General features: G+C 41.0%; 1 protein-coding gene and 1 long non-coding RNA gene across 2 annotated transcripts in view; one reads left to right on the forward strand and one right to left on the reverse strand.

The window, feature by feature from the left end:
- The window catches only part of LOC139360761 (uncharacterized), a 209,948-nt gene that overhangs the window by 23,255 nt on the left and 161,934 nt on the right, over positions 1–24,759 (reverse strand). The gene's annotated exons all lie outside the window — the stretch shown is intronic.
- On the forward strand, positions 3,123–12,197 carry LOC105485087 (sperm protein associated with the nucleus on the X chromosome N2-like). Its single transcript, XM_011747290.3, has 2 exons — positions 3,123–3,294; positions 11,692–12,197. The coding sequence occupies exons 1-2, from the start codon at positions 3,217–3,219 to the stop codon at positions 12,115–12,117; spliced, it is 504 nt and encodes a 167-aa protein (XP_011745592.2). The 5' UTR covers positions 3,123–3,216; the 3' UTR covers positions 12,118–12,197.

A 24,759-nucleotide genomic window follows, 5' to 3' on the forward strand; every position in this document is an offset into this window, starting at 1 on the left:
ACCAAGCTGGGGTGGGGTCTACCCAGTTGAAACTTCCCTGCAGCTTTGTTTACACTGTGAGGGGAAAACCACTTACTCAAGCCTCGTAGTGGTGGACACCCTTCTGCCTACTAAGCTGGAGCATCCCAGGTCGACTTCAGACTGCTGCTCTGGCAGTGAGAATTTCAAGCCAGTGGATCTTAGCTTGCTGAGCTCCATGGGGATGGGATCTGCTGAGCTAGACCACTTGGCTCCCTGGCTTCAGCCCCCTTTCCAGGGGAGTGAACGGTTCTGTCTCATTAGTGTTCCAGGCGCCACTGGGATATGAAAAAAATATCTTGCAGCTAGCTTGGTATCTGCCCAAACGGCTGCCCAGTTTTGTGCTTGAAACCCAATGCCCTGGTGGCATAGGGACCCAAGGGAATCTCCTGGTCTGCAGGTTGTGAAAAGCATAGTATCTGGGCCAGAGTGCACTGTTCCTCACAGCATAGTCCCTCACAGCTTTCCTTAGCTAGGGGTGGGAGTTCCCTGACCCCTTGTACTTCCCAGCTCACGCAACGCCCCACCCTGCTTTGGCTTGCCCTCTTTGGGCTGCACCCACTGTCTAACCAGTAAAACCAATGAGATGAGCCAGGTACCTCACTTGGAAATGCAGAAATCACCCGCCTCCTTCATTGATCTTGCTGGGAGCTGCAGACCAGAGCTGTTCCTGTTTGGCCATCTTGCCAGCCACTCCCTTTAATTGTTTATTATTCATTTGGATTGAAAATATAATTACTAAAGTTTTCAATAGGAGTTATTTTATAAAGTAAGTTGTAATCTTTCAATAGAAATAGGCACTAGATGTTTTCCTAACATTTGGATTAATTTTCCTTGGATGGTGATATACCCATCAAAACATTTTTGGTAAACAAATTTAGAAAACAATTTTAAAAGGTAATAAGATAATTGAAAGCTGTTATTTTCAACAATTGTAATCAGTTTCTGACCTGCTCTATTTGATACAGCATATGCCTTTTGGTTTTCTGTTTGTTTTGTTTTCCATAACATGATATGACAGGGTGTTATTCTCACTGTTAATTGCAGTCAAGAGTACAAAAAGTTATTAGAAGTTAGCTTGTGAGCATTTAATAAATGGAATTATTGAACTCTAGACAACATCTGGGGTTCACTAAAAATGTATACCTTAATAAGAATCTTCTTTTGATTTGTTAATGTTTAGATGACAGTCATGAGAATGCAATAAATACCTCGTGTCTGGAGGTCAGCAGGATATTTTTCTAGGCCTTTCTTGTTTTTCTGGTGTATAAAATAAAGTTATGTGAGCTTGATGAACAGAGGAACAAAATTCCAGGGTCTACTTCTCTTTTGTCTTATTTTTAATTTGTTTTTTTCCTTATCAAGTTTTGTGACTTCTTACAGAGGATGAGACAAGTGTCAGTCAACCTGTGGGAGAAATCTTGGGCCATGCCTTCTCTATTTTTGATCCTGTTTCTTACTGTCTTTTAAAATATTTTTAGATTTTTATTTTGAAACAATTATAAATTCACAAGAAGTTTCAAAGATATGTACATGGAGGCCTTTTGTACCCTTCAACCAGACTCCCCAAATAGTAAAATCTTCAATACACTACCACATTACACTATCAAAACTGGAACATTAACATTGATACAATCCAGAGCTTTTTAAGATTCAACACTTTCCTTTTGACTATTCTAGGCACTTTATATTTCCATATGAATATTGTAATTATCTTGTCAATTTATATTAAAAAGTCTTTTTTGAATTTTGATTAGAATTGAGTTGAATCCACAGATGAAATTGGAAATAACTGCCATTTTACAATATTGAATCTTCCAACTGAAAATCAAAGTATACATCCAAATTTTTTTCATATGTCATTAATTTATCAATGTAATTTTTTGTAGTTTTAAGTGTACAAGTCATTTACATCTTTGTTTAGATTTATCCCTAAGCCTTTAATATTTTTAGTGATATTTTAAATTGCACTGTTCTTAGTTTCAACTTTCAGTTGTTGAAATTAACTTCCAGTTCATTCTAGGACTACCATTGGTTAAAGCATTGCCTCTTCTAATATAGAAACTTCTCATATATAACTGCTAATATATAAACATACAATCGATTTGTGTGTTGATCTCTTACTTTGTAATTTTGCTAACCTCAATTACTGTAGAACCATTTTTTTAGATTGACTTTTCTACATACACTCTCAGGTAGTCTTTGACAAAAGATACTTTTACTTCTCCCTTCCAATCGGAATGCATTTTTTTTTTTTTTTTGCACTGGACACAATCTCCAGTACAAAGCTTAACTACGCCCACACTGGTGCACATGTTGGTCTTAGATTGTAGTATCCTGCATGTAACAACTTCCAGCACTTGAATATCCATTCCTTCCCCCACCCACATACTGGCAGAATTCATGTTGGGAGACTACATTTACTATGAACATACACCCCCCATTTGAAACAAGACTAGAATACACGGGAAAGAATGTTTATTCACTAAAGTTCTGACAGACTGAAGGCCATTGTTTCAGATTCTACATGGACATTGCGCAAAAGAACATGGGTTGAAATTTGCCTGGCAGTAGCCTAAAAGTAAATCGTCTTCAAGGTGCATTTGAAGGAACTGTAGGAGGGAAATGGGATAATTAATTATTATTTATTATATGTAACTAGTAATTAATAACTAATAACTAAATGTAGCCACACTAGCTTGGAGGGATTTGAGGTGAGACATGTAAAATACTAGGGCATGGTGGGTGCTGGAAGACAAAAGAATGAATCACTTACTAGGAATGGCTGTGGGGAAGGGCTTGAAGGAACCATCCTCTCGCTTCCATGTGAACCATGAACATTAAACATGGAGAAATGAGGAGCGGCGGCAGATCCATTTGGGATGCATCGTCTTCAGGGGATGCTGAAACAACAACAGCATTTGGTTTCCTCTACACCCCTTTCCCCTCCCCCGCAAGCCCAGGGAGTGGGCAGCAGTGGTGCTTTGTGATGCCAAAGCCACCCCAGGACTGCCATTGGCTGGGACGCTGCCTGTATGATCAAACAAAGCTCAAGGGCGTGGCTTTGCCTTGTCACCAGGAGGGTATATATAGGGAGGGCAAGAGCTCTGGGACATTCCCCTGGGAAGCTTCAATATAGCTGTGGAAGTCTGGACTCTACAAGAGCCTACTATAGACATTCTACAACCAACCACAATCATGGAACAGCCAACTTCAAGCACCAATGGGGAGAAGAGAAAGAGCCCCTGTGAATCCAACAACAAAAAAAATGATGAGGTAAGATTGTTAGGTTTTGAAGGGAAGGTGAGGGTGAAAGAAAGACACACTGAGAGGGGGTGGCTCAAACAGCAACACAGGAATACTGCAGACACCTGTGGAAGTGGGGGACCCGCTTAATGCCAGAGCCCACCGTTGCTTACAGGCTGGGGTGCTTGTAGGTATAGGTGGGAGGGGCCTGGGCAGTATGGCTTCCTGCCTGGCAGGATATTGATAAGATGGTTTTATGATCAGGCTGTTTGGTCCTTTTTCCAGTGGGATGTCATTGTGGTGTGTCTTGGAACTTTGCCCAGCAAGATATGATAGGAAAATTTCTTTAGTTGGGCCTTTGTCCGCCTTGTGTTACAATGATTAGGCAAGATTTTTCTCCCAGCCCGAACCCCCATGGAATGTTTCACTTTGACCAAGGTCTGCAAAATAGCAGGGGGCTTACTAAATGGTGGTTTGGACTCACATTCTTGCCTTCTACTTTAGTATAAAAGGAAGAGGGGCGTTGTTGAGTATCTGGCTGCCTCCTGCTGAATAGGGGAGCTGTAATCAGGGTTTGGGTTTTGAAGCAGTGGGTGTTGGACTTCAGAGTGGTATTCCTGGAGGCACTGGTACTGGACTTGGCAGAGGAGAAGGATGGTATCCATGTGTTGCAGGGTGGCTGCGTGGACGAGGGAGTTTGGCCTTCGGGAGATAAAGCAGGATATGAAGGTGAGTATACATGGGCCAATTGTAGTATCAGGAGGAGGAAGATTAAGGGCCCTAAGAAAGGGGCCACCTGCTATCCCAGTGCTGAGTGCAGCAGAGATGTTTAGTTCTGCTAACACTAGAATGAGATGTAGAGCCTGCTTAGTGTGTGTGGAGGAAGATGAGACAGAAGCTACTAAAGGAACCTGGATGGTCTGCTTGTTAGGCAAAATGTCAATGTCTAGACTGAAACACCAGGGTGCATGTTCCTGACCAATTGGCCAGTAGGCAGAGATAAGAGTTTGTGCCATAAAGGAAGAAGACACTGGGGGTGGACAGACAAAAGTTGTAGGTTATGGTGGCAAGCCATGAGAAGGTGGGGGTTGAATTCTGCACAAACCCTTTGTTTTAACTTTTATATTTTTCCAAGTTGAATAGCTGCCAGCAAGGGTAGCCCCTCTGAGGGCCGGATAGGAAATGGTGGTGGGGGAGGAGGTGAAGGCTGTGTGGTTTTGGAGAGAGAGGGGGAAATGGGTTTTTGTAACTATTAGCCACTGTGGTCCTGACAGGGCAGAAAGATACAGGTTGCAGTTGAGGGAATTGTTTGTGGATTTTTTCCAGGGAGCACCTTTGATTTGGATACATGGAGAGCGCCTCCGGCGGAGAGGGGAGGGGTTGGTAAGAGGTGTGGGAGGGGTTGGTAGGAGGTGTTTTATGGAATCCGACTTGTATCATGTTTAGCTAAGAGGCTATGAGACGAAGGAGGGTGACAGCCCTGTGTGTGACAGTGTGGGTGGATTTGATGGATTGGGGGGAAAAGGTGTTTAGCCGAGCAAGATTATAAACAGGTTGGGGAATGAATTGGTCAATTGGGTGAGATGCAGGTTTATTTTGGACCAGGTTTATGTGGCCAGGTTGACAGGAAGGGCTGTGAACTAATGGATTTGTGTGGACAAACAAGTTTAACAGTTGGAAGTAAAAGGGGAGTGTGACTGATTTAACGGGCAATGTGTGAGGCTGATGAAGGGGGCTCAATTGTTAGACATTCAGGGTGGGCACTTAGAATATCCCACAGACAAAGAGGACAAAGGAGAAAAAGGAGATTTGAGTAGGAGTGAAATTTTGGAAGGTGCCCTGCAGTCTTACCTCCTGCATTAGTGTGAGAAACTGGCAGGACTATTCAGGGACATGGGGAAGGGAAACCAGGAAAGATCTGAAATAAAGTAGGAGGTAAAATATTGGAAATTGGCGACGGAGAGTGTTATGGACTAGGGCATTTGTACTGGCAACTTCTGGAATTCTTGTTAAGTACAGTGAGGTTGGTCCTGTGAGGGAAGGAGAATAATTTGGGGGTGAACAAATCTCAACATGTGGATCTGGTGCTCTTTTTAGTTTGGAATGGTGCATTCAGTGTGGAAAGGATGTTAGCTTTGCCCCAGTCAGAGTAGTTAGGATAACCTGGTGAGGACCCATCCACATAGGTTGGAGAGGGGAGGAGGAGGAGTCTGTGATTCAGACCCAGTCCCCTGGTTGTAGGGACAGGGAGGAGTGTTTTCAGGATGGACGTTTAGGCTGGGTCAGTAAGCATTTGCATACTGTCTCATTAGGTGTCGGGTGAGGTGTAACGCCGGCCAAGTATTCCATATAGAAGGGGGAGAGAATACAGGGAGATCCTGGAGGATAAAGGGGCATTTGTACATGAGCTTAAATGGGCGTACACTGAGGGGCTTTTGGGAAATGACTCATAAACGCATGAGGAACAGTGGGAGAAGTGAAGTCCAGGTCATTTTATCCTTTAGGGAGAGTTTGGTTAGTTGTTGTTTTTTATACAATTTTTCCTGAAGATTGGGAGTGGTAAGGAATATGCAAAGCCCATTTAATGTTTAGAGCCTTTATCAGCTGTTGGTTAAACTGTGAAACAAATTGGCCCATTGTCTGACTGGATGTAAGAGGGGAGTTTAAACCGGTGGATAATATGGGTGAAGAGAATAGAAGCGATGGTGTGCGTCTTTTCGGTGGTGGTAGGAAAAGCTTTTATCCATCCAGAGAATGTATCTACCATTGTCAGAATGTAGAGGAATCATTTTATGGGGGGCATGTGAGTGATGTTGATTTGCTAGTCCTGCCCTGGTAAGTGTCCTCAGGCCTTGTGGTTGAAAAGGAGGTGGTTTGATAGCTTCCTGAGGGGAAGTCTGAGTGCAAAGGGAGCATGCCTTAGTAATATCTTTGAGATGGGCAGCTATGGTGGAAGAATGTATATAAGTTTTTAAAAGCTGGAGTAGGGGCAGTAACCGGCATGGAAATGGTTGTGCACATATAAAAGTACAGATAGTTTTTAAAACTTGGGCAAGACACTTTATCATTGAGGTAGAACCATTTTTTCCTGAATGACACCAGCCCTGGCAATTGGGATTTGTTCCTCCTGGGTATATACGGGGTGTATGCTGAGAAAAATGAGCAATAGCGATGGGGTTGTAAGGGCTGCTTGCCAGGCTGCCAAATTCTCGGTTTTGGCATCTGTAGCCTTCCGGTGTCCCTTGCAATGGATAATGGTGGCCATCAGAGGTAGTTTATCCACCCCCAGCAGCTTATGTATAAGTTTGCCATTTCTTATGGGGGTTCCTTTTGCAGTTAGGAAACCCTGTTCCTGCCAGATTAAGGCATGAGAGTGTAGGACATGGTATGCATATTTGGAATTGGTGTAAATGTTGACCCTCTTTGCCTTTGCTAGAGTGAGGGTCCTGGTTAGGGCAACTAGCTTTGCCTGTTGAGAGGTAGCATGGGGTGGGAGAGCACTGGATTCTAGGAGTTTATTTTCAGCAATGATGGCATAGCCAGCTGCTGGACATGGCTGCCTAAAAGAGCTGCCATTAATTAACCAGGTATGTGTTCCCTGCAAATGGGCATCTGAAATGTGCTGGAAGGGGGAGGAGAGGGAGTCTAAGGGGTCCAGACAGGAGAGAGAGAGCTTAGAGTCAGAAGTGTTTACAGGAAGGAGGGTGGCTGAGTTGAGAGTTTTATATCTCTGGAAGGTGATTAGAGGGTTACCTATGAATAAGGCATGTACCTGCTGAAAGTGGGATGGTAGGAGGGATAGAAGAAATTGATGGTTTATGAGGTCCTGTAGGTAATAGGAAGATACAATAGTAATGTGTTGGTAGAGAGGGAGTTTCCGTGCCTCTAAGGCCAGCGATGTGGCCACACCTGAGATTTTTAGTCAGAGTGACCAGCCTTGGATGACAGAGTCCAGTTGTTTTGAGAGATGTGCAGTGGCTCGTGGGGCGTATCCGTATGTTTGGCAGAGTAGTCCAAGAGCAAGGCCTTGGTCGGAATATACATACAAAGTACAGGGCTTGGGATTGGGCAGTCCCAGTGTCAGGGCAATGAAAAGGGCATTTTTTAGTTTTTAAGTGGGATTTGTTGGGGCAAGCTGGGTTTAGGGGTTTTAGGATGGGCCCATGTGAGGCCACGTATAGTGGCTTGGCCAGCAAGTCAAAGTTGGGAGTTCACAGCCAGAAGTATCCCACAAGGCCCAAGAAGGAGGGGAGGTCCTTTTTTTCTGTGGGGAAGGGGCCTGTCACAAATTAGCTCCTTTCATTGTGTTGGGATGGCTCAAGAATTAGGGGTTAGGACAAATCCAAGGTAAGTAACCTTGGTTTGGGCTACCTGAGATTTTGTGGGTTAGGCCCAATATACTCGATTATGAAGGAAGTTTAAAACCTGAGTGGTGTGTTGAATGGACAGGTTAAGGAACGGGCTACAGAGAAGGAGGTCCTTGACATATTGGAGGAGGGTACTAGGAGCAAGGGGAAGTTCAGCTAGGTCCTTGATGAGGGCCCGTCTGAACAGGTGGGGCCTATCCCGGAACCCTTCTAAGAGTACAATCTATGTGTAAGTCCATGTGTAAGTCCTGTAAGAGTACGGGACATGTGAGTATTAGGATTTGACCAAGTTAAAGCAAAAAGATTTTAGTAAGCCGGATTTAAGGGAATAGTGAAACAGTCGTCTTTTAGTTCCAATACAGAGGATTGTGTGGTAGATGGGGGAATATGGTAGAGTATATTGGTTGAGGACCACTAGATGGATTGGTACCACTGCCTGGTTAAGAACTTAGAGATCCTGGACAAAGGGGTAAGTCCTGTCTGTCTTTTGGAAAGCCAGAATAGGGGTGTTGTTGGGAGAGTTGACAGGCTTGAGAATTTGAGCTTGTAAAATTTACAGATAATAGGTTTTAGGTCCCTAAGCAAGGCTGGATTAAGGATATGTTAGGACTGATGAAGGAAACTGGAGGGGTTTTGAAGTTATTTTAAATGGGATGTGATGTGTGGCTATCGTGGGTTTAGAAACATTCCAAACTTCAGAATTAACAGAAGGTAACAGGGTGGATAATGAGGATGAGTGGGGGAAGAGGGAAGCATTTGGGTGTCAGAGTAAAATAAAAGGGGTAGAATTGTAGGAGCCATATTGCATGGAGACCTGGGATTGACTTAATATGTCCCACCCCAAGATAGGTGTAGGGGATTGAGGGATAACCAGGAAACAGTGGGTGAAGAGGGGTGTTGAATAGGTTGTATAATAAAGGACCAGTCTGGAGGCCGGGCACGGTGGCGCACGCCTGTAATCCCAGCACTTTGGGAGGCCGAGGTGGGCAGATCATGACGTCAGGAGATCGAGTCCATTCTGGCTAACACGGTGAAACCCCATCTCTACTAAAAATACACACAAAAAAATTAACCAGGCGTGGTGGCGGGTGCCTGTAGTCCCAGCTACTTGGGAGGCTGAGGCAGGAGAATGGCATGAACCTGGGAGGCAGAGCTAGCAGTGAGCGGAGATCGTGCCACTGCACTCCAGCCTGGGCGACAGAGCGAAACTCTGTCTCAAAATAAATAAATAAATAAATTAATTAATTAATTAAAGGACCAGTCTGTTTGTGCCTAGAGGCGATTCCATTGATTCTCACAATAGAGATCGAAGAACTGAAAAAGGGTCCAGAATATTCTGGTAAAACTGAGTAACGAGTTGTCCTATTGAGTATCCAATAGGAAAGACATGGGCTTACCAGAGACTGAAAGCATTACCCTGGGTTCTGTGGTGGTGATGGCGGTGGGGGCGGTGGACTCCAGGCCCCATCAGACTTCAGGTACAGGTGGTGAAGCAGGATGAAGAGTTTTACTGAGCACAGTTTGACTTCCAGTGTTGCTTGATACCACAGATGGGGCAAGGTTTCCAGAGTGTCCTGGGATTGGGCAGGCTTTTTCCCAGTGTTCATGTTGGACGAACTTACAACAGGCTCCTGGAGTTGACCGTTGCCAAGTTGAAGAATTCTGTATGCCTTGGGAACCCTGTTGAGTGGCAGCTATCAGCATGTGGTATTTAGCCTGGTCCTTTTTTAGGTTTGGGGTTTTTAGTTCTTCCTCTCTATTCTTAAAGACCTTAAAGGCCACTTTGATTAAGTCTCTTTGGGAGGTTTGAGGGCCATCCTCCAGTTTTTAAAGTTTCTTTCAAATGTCTGGGGCTGACCGGGAGATAAAGTGTAAATGGAGGTCGATTTTGCCCTTATTGGTATTAGGGCTTAAGGTGGTCTATTTAGTTGTGACCTTTGAAAGGCGGGAGATGAAAGGAGCAGGGGCAGCTTTATTTATGCCAGCTAGAAGGCATGATATCGTATGGCCCGGTTTCTGTCTGTCTATGGAAGTCGCCTGAAAATTCCAAGTGGGGTCAGTTCTGGGGACAGCTACGGTTCCTATTGGGTTATGAGAAGCATCTTGTTGGTGGAGGGTGTTCTCATGGGCCTGGGTGCCAATAAAGATGTGTTCCCTGTCCTCCAAGGTGAGGGTAGAGGAGAGGATGACATATATGTCATGGCAGGTAAGGCCATAAGATTTAGAGAAGTACAGAAATTCCTTGTGGAAGGAGGTAGGATCCATTGAATAGGTGTCAAGTCTCTTTTCACTATGGGAGAAGTCAGCTAGAGAGAAGGGAACTTGAATTCAGATTATGCCTTCAGCCCTCGCGACCTCCTGCAAGGGAAGGACTTTGGAAGACCTTTGGACACGTGCCTGGTTTTCGGCAAAAGAGGGTTGGGCATGAGACCTGGTTTGAGGTGGAGAAGGAAGGGGGATGGAGGGCTACAGTAAGGGGGTGGAGGAGCCAGATCCGAAGGAGAAGGTGGAGGGAATGGTGGTGGGCAGGAGGCTGAAGAATGGGTGTGTTGGCCAGGTTGAAATTCAGAGGAGGAAGCTTTGTCTGTAGGAGGAGGCCTTTTGGGGGGTTTCTCCTTGAGGAGGAAGATTTGAAAAGGTGAACAAGATTGGCAGAGAGGGAGAGTGAGCTGTGAACAGAGATAAGCAAAGCACTTCAGATCATTTACCATTGTGTTGGAGAAAGTTTTTTAGATTATGTTGAATTTGGAAGTTGAATGTTGTGTTTTATGGAAGAGGGGAGTGTATACTCTGGAAGGCAGTGAATACCCCTGAGGAAAGTGAGTACCCTGGAAGGCAGTGAATACCCCAGTGGGGAGCGAGCACTCCAGAGAGAAGTGAATACCCCAGAGGAAAGTGAGCACTCGATTCCTCCTGGGAGAAGGGACCCGGAGAGTCGGGGCAGCCCCACAACTATTCATGCTCCCCAGAGGCCGGAGCAGCCAGAGTGGCAAATGTTCTGAGGGTGTACCCTAAGAATGTAGGCTGCAGTCATCTGGTGACTGTGGAGACCTGTCACCCAGCACTGGAATATTTTGGAGAACAGGCAGAAATAGCGAGGAATCCAGAAAGGAGGAAGACGGACACTCACCCAATAGTTGAAGCCCAGTGTAGGATGTGATGTCCAGCAATGGCGGTGATCCTTGTTGCAGCTGCCTGGAAAGGGGAAGAAATGAAAAATAAGGTGGATTTTTTGATCAATATCTGGAGGTTAGCCCGGGGCTGGGGAAGACTAGAGAATAAGGGGAATGGAATTGGGAACAGGGAGTACACTCAGGATCTGGAAGCAGACCCTGGTCTAGTTTGTGCTGCTTGCTGCTTTCCAGGTTGCAACAGAAAACTCACCCATTAGAACCCAATCACCATTCCAGGTTTTGGCACCAAAATGATAGGTTTTGAAGGGAAGGCGAGGATGAAAGAAAGACACACAGAGAGGGGGCAGCTCAAACAGCAACACAGGAATATTTTAGACACCTGTGGAAGTGGAGGACAAGCTTAATGCCAGTGCCCATCAATGTTTACAGGATGGGGTCCTTACAGGTATGGGTGGGAGGGAGCTGGGCAGTATGGCTTGCTGCCTGGCAGGATATTAATAAGATGTCTTATGATCAGGTGGTTTGGCCCTTTTTCCGGTGGAATATCATTGTGGTGTTCCTTAGAACTCTGTTAAGCAAGATATGATAGGGATGTTTCTTTAGTTGAGTCATTATGAACCCTGTGGTCAGGTGGTTAGGCAGGATGTTTCTCATGGCCTGAACCCCCATGGAATGTTTCACTTTGACCACGGTCTGCAAAATAGCAAACAGCTTACAAAATGGTGCAGTTTGGACTAACAGATGACCCTACCCATGCTCCTCTTCTTCTTCCCCATAGATCTCTACCCTGATTCCACCTTGTTCTTCTCTGGCACAAACCCCTTCCTCAACCTGCATTCCTCCTCATAAAGCCCCCCTTGCTATCCAGTCTCTATCCTATTCACCCAAAATAATGTCTTTCTGGCCTCTCCCTGTTTTCTCACCAGATGCAGGAGGCACCAAACAGAGTCTTAGCCCCCAAACAGAGCTTTCAAAAGGCAAAAACAGTAGAATATCTAACAGTAATAGTGTATTACTACAGGAAGGGTAAGAAAATAAATTCAAATCAACTGGAGAATGACCAGTCTCAAGAGAACTCCATCAATCCAGGCCAAGAGGAAGAGGACGAAGACCTAGACTCATCTGAATTATCTTCACAGGAGGACGAAGACCTATACTCATCTGAAATATCTTCACAGGAGGATGAAGACCTAGACTCATCTGAAGGATCTTCACAGGAGTATGAAGACCTAGACTCATTTGAAATATCTTCACAAGACGACGAAGACCTATTCTCATCTGAAATATCTTCACAGGAGGATGAAGACCCAGACTTATCTGAAGGATCTTCACAGGAGGGTGAGGAAGACTAGTCAAACATGGAGAAACCAAATTGGACAAATCCTCACCACCAATGGCAATGATTACAATAAAATCAAGTTTGAGGAGCTGATGACTGTGTATATCTCTGCCTGTTTTCTGATGGTGGGGAGGAAGGGAAGGGAAGAGGTAGGCATTTGAGAAGGGAAGGATATGACATCCTGTAGTGTTGGCAGACAGACCCACAGGTTGACAGTTAGCCAGACATTGTAAATAAGGCCTGGGGGAGAACTTATTCCTAGAGACAAATTTTCTTCTTAAAATTTTATCTAACAGGAGAGGAAGAAAAGGGCTTGGTGTTTGGAGCATGTGAATGTGTAGAAGGGCATTTAAAAAGATCTGTATTGGCTGGGCGTGGTGGCTCATGCCTGTAATTCCAGCAATTTGGGAGGCCAAGGCAGACGATCACCTGAGGTCAGGAGTTCGAGACTAGCCTGTCCAACATGGCAAACCCCAGTCTCTACTAAAAAAAAAAAATACAAAAATTAGCTGGGTGTGGTGGCAGGTGCCTGTAATCCCAGCTACTCAGGAGGCTGAGGCAGGGGAATCACTTGAACCCAGGAGGTGGAAGTTGCAGTGAGCTGAGATCTGGCCACTGCACTCCAGCCTAGGGGACAGAGCGAGACTCTGTCTCCAAAAATAAATAAATAAAATACAAAGATCTGTATTGTATGTAGGTGACAGTGACACTCTTTCCAAAATGAAGACATCAAAATCACCACCTCTAGGCCACAGACCTCATAGTGGTTTGGGTTGCAGCTCAACCAATACTGTGAGCAACTGAAGCCCCTCATAAGGACCAAAAACCTCACCCTGCATAAAGTAAGACAGCATGTCACACACACCAAAATAATGGTGTTTGGAGGCCATGGTCCCAATACTAGGGCATTTCCTTGTTAAGAAACTAGTGGCCATTGTCTACTGCAGGCAATAAATGAAAGCATAGTCTACAGAGAATTTGAATATAATGATACAAGTAAAAGTTGGTATTTTTATTACCACTTCCATACACCAGCATTTCCATAGAATGTCAATGATTAAGAATTCTTCCCTTTAAAAAAATATTGTTTTTATTGAAGGGAATACAATAAAGTGGTTTGGCATCAATGTAGAGGGCTGAGTTACATTCTTTGAATTCATTGCTCAAGACCCTCTCCTGTTTGTTTACTCATTCACTCTCCTTTATTTGCATGATCCAGTTTTATTTCTCTTGTCTACATTGGCAATCATTGTAATGCATTTGATGTGTACCCTTTTCTCTGTATGAGTGTCAATACATGTTTTTTTATTGTTTGTGGACATTTGTTTTCAATTTATGTAGCCATTGTCAGTATTTAATGTTTCACTCAGGCCTGTTTTTAAGATGCATCTATTTATGTATAATCTGTTCTTCCCTTGTAAATGAATATATCAGGCACATTTTTGTATTTGGTAAATTTTAGAAAGATATTTTGATATTTAATTTTTGTACCCACCTTCTGGTCCATGTTTTAATTTATACCTTAGTGTTACATTTTCTTTCAAGTGACTGTAAATAGTATCATGTGTTTAATTTTGATTTCCACATGTTCAATGTTAGTGTATAGAAGTGTGATGGATTTTTTATTTCTATTTTAAAGAAATTTTGTTGTGTATATTTAAGGCTTATAACATGATATTATGGGATACATAAAGTAAAATGGTTACTATGATGAAGCAGATTAGCATACCTCTCTTCTTAGTTTTTAAGTGTGTGACAATAGCAGCTAAAATCTACTTATTTAGCAAAAATTCATGATGCAGTTTCATCAGCTTTAGTCCCCCTGTACATTAGATCTTTATGCTTGTTTATCCATATTGTGGCAAATGCCAAGATCTCTTTTCTTTAAGTCTGAATAATATTTAATTCTGTATAACTATAAATACACACACACACACACACACACCACAGTTTTAAATCCATTCATCCATTGATGGGCATTTAAATGGTTTCCATATCTGGGCTATTGTGAATAATGCTGTAATGAATGAGACAGTGCATATATCCATATGAGGCTGTGATTTCATCTCCTTTGGGTATATACCCAGAAGAAGGATTGCTGGGTCATATGGTAGTTACATTTTAATTTATTTAGAAACCTCCATACTGTTTTACGTAATGGTTATACCAATCTACATTTCCACCAAGAGTGTACTAGATTTGTTTTTTCTTCACACTCTCATCAAAATTATTTATTGTTTAATTGATAATAGCCATCTTAACAAGTTTGAAGTGATATTCTGGTTTTAGTAGGCATTTCTCTTATGATTAATGATGTTGAACATCTTTTAATGTATCTGTTAGCATGCCATTGTGAGAAATAATATGAAGAGATACCATACTGTATCTTTTACTCCATTTCCTCCAGTTATAAGATCTTGCAAAAGTACAATCAAAAGTACAAAAGTACATCACAACCAGAAAACTGGCATTAGTACAGTTCATCTGTTCAGATCACCAATTTTGCATGTGTTCATTTGTGTGTGTGTGTTTAGTTATATTCAGTTTTATCATATGCCTACCTTCAAGGGACAACCACCATATTAATATAGAAGAGTTTCATCAATACAAGGATCTCTCATTTTTCCTGTAATAGCTACACCCTAGCTTTCCCATCAAGTTCATAATCCCTAGTGACCACTATTCTCAGCCTATATAATTTTGTTATTTTGAGAATCTTATATAAATGGAATAATTTGAATTTGAGAAAGATGATTTAGGATATCTGGTAGGGGAAATTTCTAAGCAGCAAAGCATTCAAGATGTAACCCGGATTATTCTGAAAGCATTCAGTTATATGCATTCACAAAGAGATGGTTTGCTATTGGAACATACACTTGAAAGGGAAGCAGAGCATAAAAGTTTGGAAAATTTAGCGGCCTGATGATGTGATAAAAGAGAAAACATCATTTTCTGGGGAGGAATTTAGCACACTGCAGATATTTGCATAAGTAATGAGGAGCCAAATGTTAATCACCAAGATAACGGACAAAATGTCTTCAGGGCATATCAGAGCTTTTGGCTGCAGCCCCTCCCATAACAGGCCAGGAAGCCTGGGAAAAAAAAAATGGTTTCTCTGGGACCAGGGCCCCCGCTGCTCTCTGTAGCCTCTGGACATGGCACCCTGCATCCCAGCTGTTTCAGTGCCAGTCGTGGCTAAAAGGGTGGCTTTCCATATGGTTTGGGGCCTGCAGTGAACGAAAGTTAAGAATTGAGGTTTGGGAACCTCCACCTAAGTTTTAGAGGATGTATGAAAATGCCTGGATGTCCAGCCAGAAGTCTGCTGCCTTCTTTATAAAATTATAAAATATCTGAGGCCTTGCCAGCCATGCAGAACTGTAAGTCAATAAAACCTCCTTTGTTTATAAATTACCCAGGCTCAGGTAGTATCTTTATAGCAGTGTGAAAATGCACTAATACAAATACTTAACTGAGAACCTATTTCAGGTGAGTTGGTATATAGTGAGAAAACATAAAACTATTCAAAGGATAAAATAACTAGAATTAGATATTTTTCCTGGAGGTATAGCTTTATTTTTATCATTTGGATTACCCTTTGGCAATCTCACTTTACTGTAGTATGCTGTTCATTCCTATCAAGAGCATCACGTTTAGCTGCTTACAAAAGAGAGAACTTAAGCATAGATATCCATGATTAAAATTGTAACTAAATTGATTATGAAACACATGACAGGGAATCTAAATATTGCTATTGCTGGATTAAACAGGCAATGCATATCCTTAATAAACAACTGTGTTCTTTGATCTATATCTTACAGTCTGTAAAATATATTAATACTTCTACCTTAAAAATAATACATTATTTTGTGTAGTCATATAGCACTAGATGAGTGTCAACTGGGAACACACTACCAGAAATACCAAAATCTCTCACCTGGCTTTCTAGAATATTGATAACCCTCCATTTTCTTTCTTGATCTTTCTACCAGGTTCTTTCCATTGCTCCAGTAAACTAAAAAGTTTTAAAGACTTTCATGGAGTACTGACTTCTCATATGCCCCATTTCCTTGACCTCCAGCTCACCCCAACACAGCTTACAAACACATTATAAGAGGGAGAGGAAGCATAGTACATTGCAGTTAATGGCATGCACTTTGGAACCACTGTCTAGTTTTGTGATTTGGGGCAAGTAATATAGCCCCGTATATGCTTTACTTTCTCCACCTCATAGAGTTATCAGGATAATTAAATTAATGATAACTTATTTGTAAAGCACTTAGAACAATTTCAGGCACGTAACAGGTATTATGCAGAAAGTTTTAAAATCAACAAGTCTCTCTAGGCTTAGCACAGACATTACCACCTCCAAGAATCTTTCCATAATTTTGCTCTCACAAAACCAGGTTACATGCCCCTCCCCTTTAAATTCCTCCTCCGTGTGCTCTAGCTTCTCATTATATTCATCACACTATAATGTAGTTGTCAGTTGCTCTTAGGATTTCCCCATTGGAGTGATAGACAGGGAAGATGTTCTACAGCTGATAAATGGAAGTTTCCTTATGGCAGGAATTTTATCTTTTTTCCATCTATCAGATCCCCAGTGCCTAGGATAGTATCAAGCGCAGACACATGTAACTAAAAAAATTGTTGAGTGAATTGTCTAAATTTTTCATCTGATAAGTTTCTTAATCCTTTTATATGCTCACCTATTATAGTACTTCACATTACAGATACACAATAATAATAACATTAATAGTAATTAATCAATATATACCTGTCATGAACTGCCTTGGTCTGTTTTGTGCTGATACAACTGAATAAGACTGGGTAATTTATAAATACAAAAATGTTTCTCCCTTCAAGACCAGGTCATGAGGATCTGATGAAGGTCTTCTTGCTCTATCCTCACATGGTGGAAGTGAAATTTTCTGATGACATAATCTTACATGATTACAAATTTGCTGATAACATAATCTTACATAAAAAAATCTAGAGACTTTAATGGAAAACTGTTAGAATTAATAAATGAATTGAGTAAAGTTGCAGGATAAAAAATCAACATTAAAAATTAGTAGCATTTCTATGTATTGGTAACAAATAATCTGAAAAGAAAATTATGAAAACAGTATGATTTAGAGTAGTAACAAAAAATTAAATGCCAAGGTGTAAACTCCACTAAAGAGGTAAAATACCTGGATACTGAAAATGTAAAACACTGACAAAAGAAATTTAAAAGACACAAATAAATGGAAAGATTTTTCCTGTTCATAAATATTATGAAAATGTCATAATTGAATCTCTAAAAAGTAGGAAGATTTTTTTGTGAGGATCAGTGTCAAACAAATAAGACATTTATTGACTCTTACCATGAGCCATACACTGTTCTAAGGTCTTTACATATATTACTTTTTTTAATCTTCATCATCATTCTATGAAGCTAGCATAATTATTATGCTCATGTTATAACTGAGGAAACTGAGGTGAAGGCAATTTAAGTAACTTGCCCAAAGTCATACAATGATAAGAGATGGAGAGCAAGTCAGGGACTTTAGATTTTGCATTGCTAGCCATCACATTGCACCTGAAACCTTCTGATACATCTATAGTATGTTTGAAGGGAGGTTCAACTCAATTTTGAAATTAGTTCCACCCATTTGAATATATTCTGAAATACATCCACTTTTCAGTTAGGTTTCCGGGTTTCCTATGGATATAATTAATATTGTTAATAAGATGTAGCTTGTGGAACAAGCTCCCCGTAGAAGAAAGAGTCAAGACGTGATAGTTAAGACTTTTATTTGATTTCTGGCTCTCTCACTTACTGAGCAATTTATTTAATTGTCTTAGCCTCAGTTCTTCAGCAACCAAACCAACATAATTTTATTGGCTTTAGGATTTCTTTGTATGCCATTCAGAGTCCTAGTATGATTCACATGAAAAAGGAGTGATTGGGAAGGTTCAGTGAAGATATTATTTATAAGACATAAGAAACCAGCAAGGCTTCTGATCAGTAATGAGGAGCCATTATCACTCCTCAGCTTGAAGGATCAATGAAAAGGAGATACAAGAACCCAAAGAAATTGTCTTTCACTGTGGATAGTATAAGGCTGCTGAAGTGGAAGCTGGAAGCTTTAGTTGATGGGCACCCACAAGTTCTTGGTGACCATATGGGAGGAAGCCAGGAGAACAGATTCCTGCCCTTTCTCTCCTCCCTTGCTACAATCTCCTGTGTCTTTTCCACTGAATCCAGCAGAAGCCAAAGGGAAAGAGAACCAAGTTGTTGCAGCCTATACAAATCAGACCCCTGGGGTACCAGGAAAACAAGGGTGAAGAAAGGATCCACAGTACACACACTGATAACATTATAAGATGAACATTGCATGTGAAAATGCTGTCATGCAGCATGGGCTTAATAATTATTAATTTACTTTTTTCCTATAGTGGTCATTTTTTGTTTCTGCCAGCTCTGCATTGCATCCTCCTCTTTCCGTAAAATCAGCTTTCCTTTAATAAATACACTAATCCTGGGATAGTAAGAGGGCTCCATGTAAAAATATGTCAGTGCTTGAAAATTTTATATTTAGGGAGAGATTCTGTAGCATAGTGGTTTAAACCAAGGGATTTAGAATGAGAGTGCCTGGGTCTGAATCACAGTTCACTTACTAGCTGTGACCTTGGGTAATTTTTAGGAGCTTGCTGAGCCTCAGTTCTCATTTCTGCATAAATGGAGTGTAATACTAATAGTGACTCAACAGGGCGATTTTGAAAATTAAATAAATCAATATGTATATATAAGTACATTATATGGTGACTATTAAAAATAGATGAGCCTGTATGCAAGACTTACCTATTATTTTTCCATGTGGTCTTGTTAATATTGACGTTCAGGTAATCCACCCACTGCCTTCATGACTGAACCTCCCTTTGGATAGGTATGTGTCTCTGGCTGGGCCGATCTGACTTTTTCTCCTGAGAAGCTGAATTATGTACTGAATGACGCAAGGTTAAAACAAACTGTGGATGCTGAAGTCACACTGACAGCAAGGCCCTTAAGGAACTGCGAATTATTTCTCACTATGCAATCCCTGGAATTATCCTGGTTTTATACTTCCAGATTGGTCACTTATTCCTTCGATTTTTAAACAAATTTTTTTACTTTTTATATTTTAAACAACTTTATGGAGATACAATTCTCATATACTAAAATTCACCCATTAAAGGCATACATTTTAATGTTTTTAGGACATTCATAGAGTTGTACAACCATTGCCAAAATCTAATTTTGGAACACTTTTATCACTCCCAAAAGAAACACCTTACCTTCTTTGGTACTCACCCTTTCATTCCCTTCAACCACCTCTCTCTAGCGCCTGACAATCATTAATCTACATTCTGTTCCTACAGATTTTAGACAAGGGTGCCAAGAAAATTCAATGATGAAAAGGTAATATTTCTAAAATATGGTGTTGAGACAACTAGATGCCCACATGCAAAAGAATGAATTTTTACCCCTACCTCACAGTCTATACAAAAATTAATTCAAAATGTTAAAATACCTAAATAAAGGAAGTGAAACTCTTAGAAGAAACATAAGTACAAATTTTATTCCTGTGATTTGTGAGTCACCTAATATCCTTTCAACAATTTCCTTTTAGCGTTTTGGGTTTGTCTAAAATTCTGTTTTGTTTTATTGTTATTGTTGTTTACTTACTTGCAAGCACAGGACTCTACCATATAGCTCTCCACCCCTGACTCCCTTGCAGTTAGAATATCATAATACTGATAGGAGTAATATAGTGTTTTCTTCCTCAAAAGCATCCCCACTACCACCTACATTTCCACCCCAGCTACATGAAGGTGAATGTATGGCATGATTGAACTAAAACACGTTATCTCAGCTTATGTCTGATTGGATCTGAGAACACCATTGTAGGTATCTTCACCTGCCAAGTGGCAATTGACTATTTTCTTGAGTAAAATGCAACACTGCTAAGAATATTCGTGAAAGTTTTTATTTTGCAATTTGACTGTAAGATTCTTGCCTAATACTTTGAGCAGGACTGTTTTTCTACCTCTTAAGAAACAGACCGGACTTCCTGTGTTGTTGACCCTAGGTTATTACCCTTATTGAAAAACTAGGCCGGGCGCGGTGGCTCAAGCCTGTAATCCCAGCACTTTGGGAGGCCGAGGCGGGCGGATCACGAGGTCAGGAGATCGAGACCATCCTGGCTAACACGGTGAAACCCCGTCTCTACTAAAAATACAAAAAGAAATTAGCCGGGCGAGGTGGCGGGCGCCTGTAGTCCCAGCTACTCCGGAGGCTGAGGCAGGAGAATGGCGTGAACCCGGGAGGCGGAGCTTGCAGTGAGCCGAGATCGCGCCACTGCACTCCAGTCTGGGCGACAGAGCGAGACTCCGTCTCAAAAAAAAAAAAAAAAAAAAAGAAAAACTAAATTTAGGCTTAAACTCAAGAGCATTTTTTCTAAGAGTTTTCCTGAGTCGGCAATGCTAATCTCCATGGTATTTAACTAGTCAGTCTCTGGCAGTGTTTTGGCATGTGTTTTTACAGGGCTAAATGAAGTTGCAATGAACTTAAAATAAAAGACAAATAGAAGTTGACAAGTTGTTCAGTTTGGCACCGTGACCATTAAACTCAATGTAAGGAACCAGACGAGGCTGCTGTGAATTCTGGAATGAAAGAATGGAATTAAGAGGACTTATCACAAAAGAATACTAGTGACTTGCTACTTAGTGATAGTCTATTTATTAGGCATTTCAATTTAACTTGTATGTCAGCAATTTTAATTTTCCAAATAAACTGAATAAGAATATAAAAACCCTTTAAATAGAAAACCCATATATATCTCTCTGTGTCTGTGTGGTGGTGGAGGAGGAGGTGTTGAAGGAAGAAATCGATCTGATATTACCATCAGTAATATGGCATTCTTACCGTAAGAGGGTCAAGGATGAATACGTGTATTCAAAGATCTAAAACAAACAGGTCAAATGACAATGGTGTTTGCTGCTTTGCTGCTTGAATCATAAATGGTAACATTCTTTTACTTTGCACATTACCACAGCTGTTCATTAAATCGCATAAAAGAAAATGCAAATTGCCTTCCCCATAAAGTAAATGCAAGAGTATTCTCAAGGTTGGACCATCTTGCTGAGAAAGTGTACAACAACTGTAGAACTCAAATAATAATAATAACAGTAACAAAGCCTTCTGTTGTATAGGATGGAAGATGCACAGTTTCAACAATTTGCAGGATTCTTTTTTTCTCTGAGCAAGTCAATTGAACCACATGCTTGAGAAAACACATTTTTGATATTCTAGAGAAATAATTACATGATTTTTCACATGAGAAAAGTACAGATAAAAAACAGCAATGAGTGCACTGATATCCATCTAAAGAAGAGAATAAGCTTGTTGTTAAGTGTAGGCAATAAGACAGATAAGGATGTCAAGTAATGTATCAACATATGTGGGAAAAAAAGAAGAGTACGTAAAAATAGGAAGTAAACTAACCATCTCCTCTCCTGCTTTTTTCTTTTATATCTTTTGCTGCTCCTGCAATGAATTGTTTTTTCCTACCTAAGCATAAAATGCTACAGTCTCTTGTTATCCAGCCCCATATACATTTATACTTTACTATACCTTCTTCTTGATGATTCCATTTAGTCCTATGGCTTCATTTGTTATCTATTCCACATATACGTAACTTCTACATGTATAACTCCAGCTCAGACATTTCTTCTGAATTCTAGAACAAGTCTCCATTTGTCTCCTGAATGTGCCTACATGGGTACCTGAAAGGCATATCAAATTCAGCATGTCTGAAACTAAACTCATGATCTTCTTTCCCCAACATGCTCTTCTGGCAACTCCATCTCAAAATGGCACCACCATTCATTTATCTGTGAAAGTCAGAAACCCAAAGCTCATCCTTGATATTCCCATTTCATTCGTATCCCACACATCATTCATTAGTGGCAGAAGCACAATTTAAACCAATATAGTAACTTTCAGTTTAGTACAACTCCACTATTCCACAGAGTAATAAGGACCCCAGAGTCTAATAAGCAAACATTTAATAGATTTAATCTCATCAGACCTATTTTCTCTATATTTAGTCACCAGTATTTGTTCATAATGCATTCCCAGGGGGAGGGTAAGGGGACATGTACTAAAGAAGAATTGTGAAAACTGGGCAATATTCCCAGAGAGCTCATTTTAAAATGTTAAAAGTTCTAAATTACCTTTCACTTTGAAATTTAACTGTTTATTATAATGTTATGGGATACTGAGTGAGACTTTTCTAATTCTCCAGAATGAAAACCTCCAGTCTACAGCTGAGGATAAAGAGGCTCTAAGAAACCTATATTCTTAAGATACCTGTCAAAAATTTTGGCCCAACACTTTCCTAAGGACTCACTAAAATTACCAAGTGGTAGCACATATTGTACTAGTACCTCCAACAATCATCCCCAAATTTTTCCTTCCTCTAACTTATCAGTATATTTTTAAAAACTGCAGAAGAGAGAACAAAATAATCAAAGTCAAGAACAATTGTTGCAGGAGTGACCGGGGTTGTGTGCAGGTATCACCCAAGCAGAATGTACTCTTGCCTTGGTGCTGAATCAGGATACTGGGGGTCTCTTGCTATGCCAGATAGAAGCTTCATGTTTGCTGGATCGTAGAGTTGAGAGGCTGAGTTGGATGCTTCATAGGAGCACTGATGTGAGAGAGGGAGAGAGAGAGGTGATATAAAGTTATTGGCTATTTGCCAATGAGTAAAGAAGTATTTCAGTATTTCAACAATGTTTCTCAGAGAAGGGAAGATATTGGCATTGGGATATCATTATTCTCCAGGGACTGCCCATGCACTGCAGGACATTTAATATCTCTTACTCCTGGAAATTAAATGCTGTTTCAGTCACTCCGAGACAATCAATAATCCCTTCACACATTTTAAAAGGCTCCCTGAGTGGTAGGGCAGTACTCCACACCTTGTGACCCACTTCCATATGTACCACACTAGGGAACTATACAACTAAATAAATCCAGGGAGCTTCTGAAAATCTAAAACATGAGCCAAAAAAGGGAGGCAGCACTTTGATTCCTTTTTTGCAGAGGAAACCTGATGGCCAAGAAGAGTTAACAGAAAAGAAGCAATACAAACAGCAACAAAAATCATCACAGCCAAGAAGTAAAGAGAGACTTGTTAATACATTCATTTGCTCCACTGTCCGTCCTCCTCAACACCCTGAACGAATTAGGTCTTGAAGAATTAGGACAGGAGAAGTATCTACCTCAGATTCTGCCCTGCCACACCTAAACTACCAGCATTCCAGTTTAAGCTTGTGATGAAGGGAAAGGAAGAGAAAGAAAACTTTGGGGATTCAGGGGGAAGTATGCTGCTCAAGTGATGGGGGCACCAAAATCTGACAAATAACCACTAAAGAAATTTGTCATGTAACCAAACACCACCTGTTTCCCAATAATCTATGAAAAAAAATATATATATATACACACACACATGATCATCAGATTCTCCAAGGTTGAAGTGAAAACACAAAAGGTAAATACAGCAAGAGAGAAGGGACAGATCACCTACTAAGAGAACCTCATCAGGCTAGCAAGAGACTTGTCAGCAGAAACCCTACAAGCCAGAAGAGATTCAGTGCCTATATTCAACATTCTTAAAGAAAAGAATTTTCAGTGAAGATTTTAATATTCAGTCAAACTAAGCTACATAAGCAAATAACAAATAAAATCCTGGTGGGACACATTGGCTAGTGCCTGTAATCCTGACACTTTGGGAGGCCGAGGCAGGTGGATCACCTGAGGTCAGGAGTTCCAGAACAGCCTGACCAACATGGAGAAACCCTACCTCTACTAAAAATACAAAATTAGTTGGGCATGGTGGTGCATGCCTGTAGTCCCAGCTACTTGGGAGGCTGAAGCAGGAGAATCGCTTGAACCTGGGAGACAGAGGGTGCAGTGAGCCGAGATCGCACCAGTGCACTCCAGCCTGGGCAACAAGAGTGAAACTCCATCTCAAAAAAAAAAAAAAAAAGAAAGAAATAAGATTCTTTTCATACATACAAGCAAATGCTAAGGGAATTCATTACTACCAGACCTGCCTTACAATGCCTTACAAGAGATCCTGAAAGGAGTGCTAAATACAAAAAGGTAAAACTGTTACTGGTTACTACAAAAACACAATCAAGTACACAGACCTGTTTTATACAGCAGCCACACAAACAAGTCTGCATAATAACCAGCTAATAACATGATAACAGGATCAAATTCACATCAACACTCACCTTGACTGTAAATGAGCTAAATGCCCCAATTAAAAGGCACAAAGTGGCAAGTTGGATAAAGAACCAAAACCTGACAGTATGCTGTCTTCAAGACACCCATCTCATGTGCAATGACACCCATAGACTCAAAGTAAAGAGATGGAAAAAATCTATGAAGCAAACAAACAAACAAACAAAAAACAGGAAAAAAAGCATAAGCTGCTATCAGTTTTAATTCTTTAGTGAGGGATTTTTTGTTTGTATCAGTTTTAATTTTTATTAGTGAAGGTATAGGAAACTGGGTATACTTTTGTTATCCTTGTGGGAACATTGAAAGATTGAAAAA

The sequence above is a fragment of the Macaca nemestrina genome, chromosome X (genome assembly GCF_043159975.1).
Source record: "Macaca nemestrina isolate mMacNem1 chromosome X, mMacNem.hap1, whole genome shotgun sequence".
Lineage (NCBI taxonomy): Eukaryota > Metazoa > Chordata > Mammalia > Primates > Cercopithecidae > Macaca > Macaca nemestrina.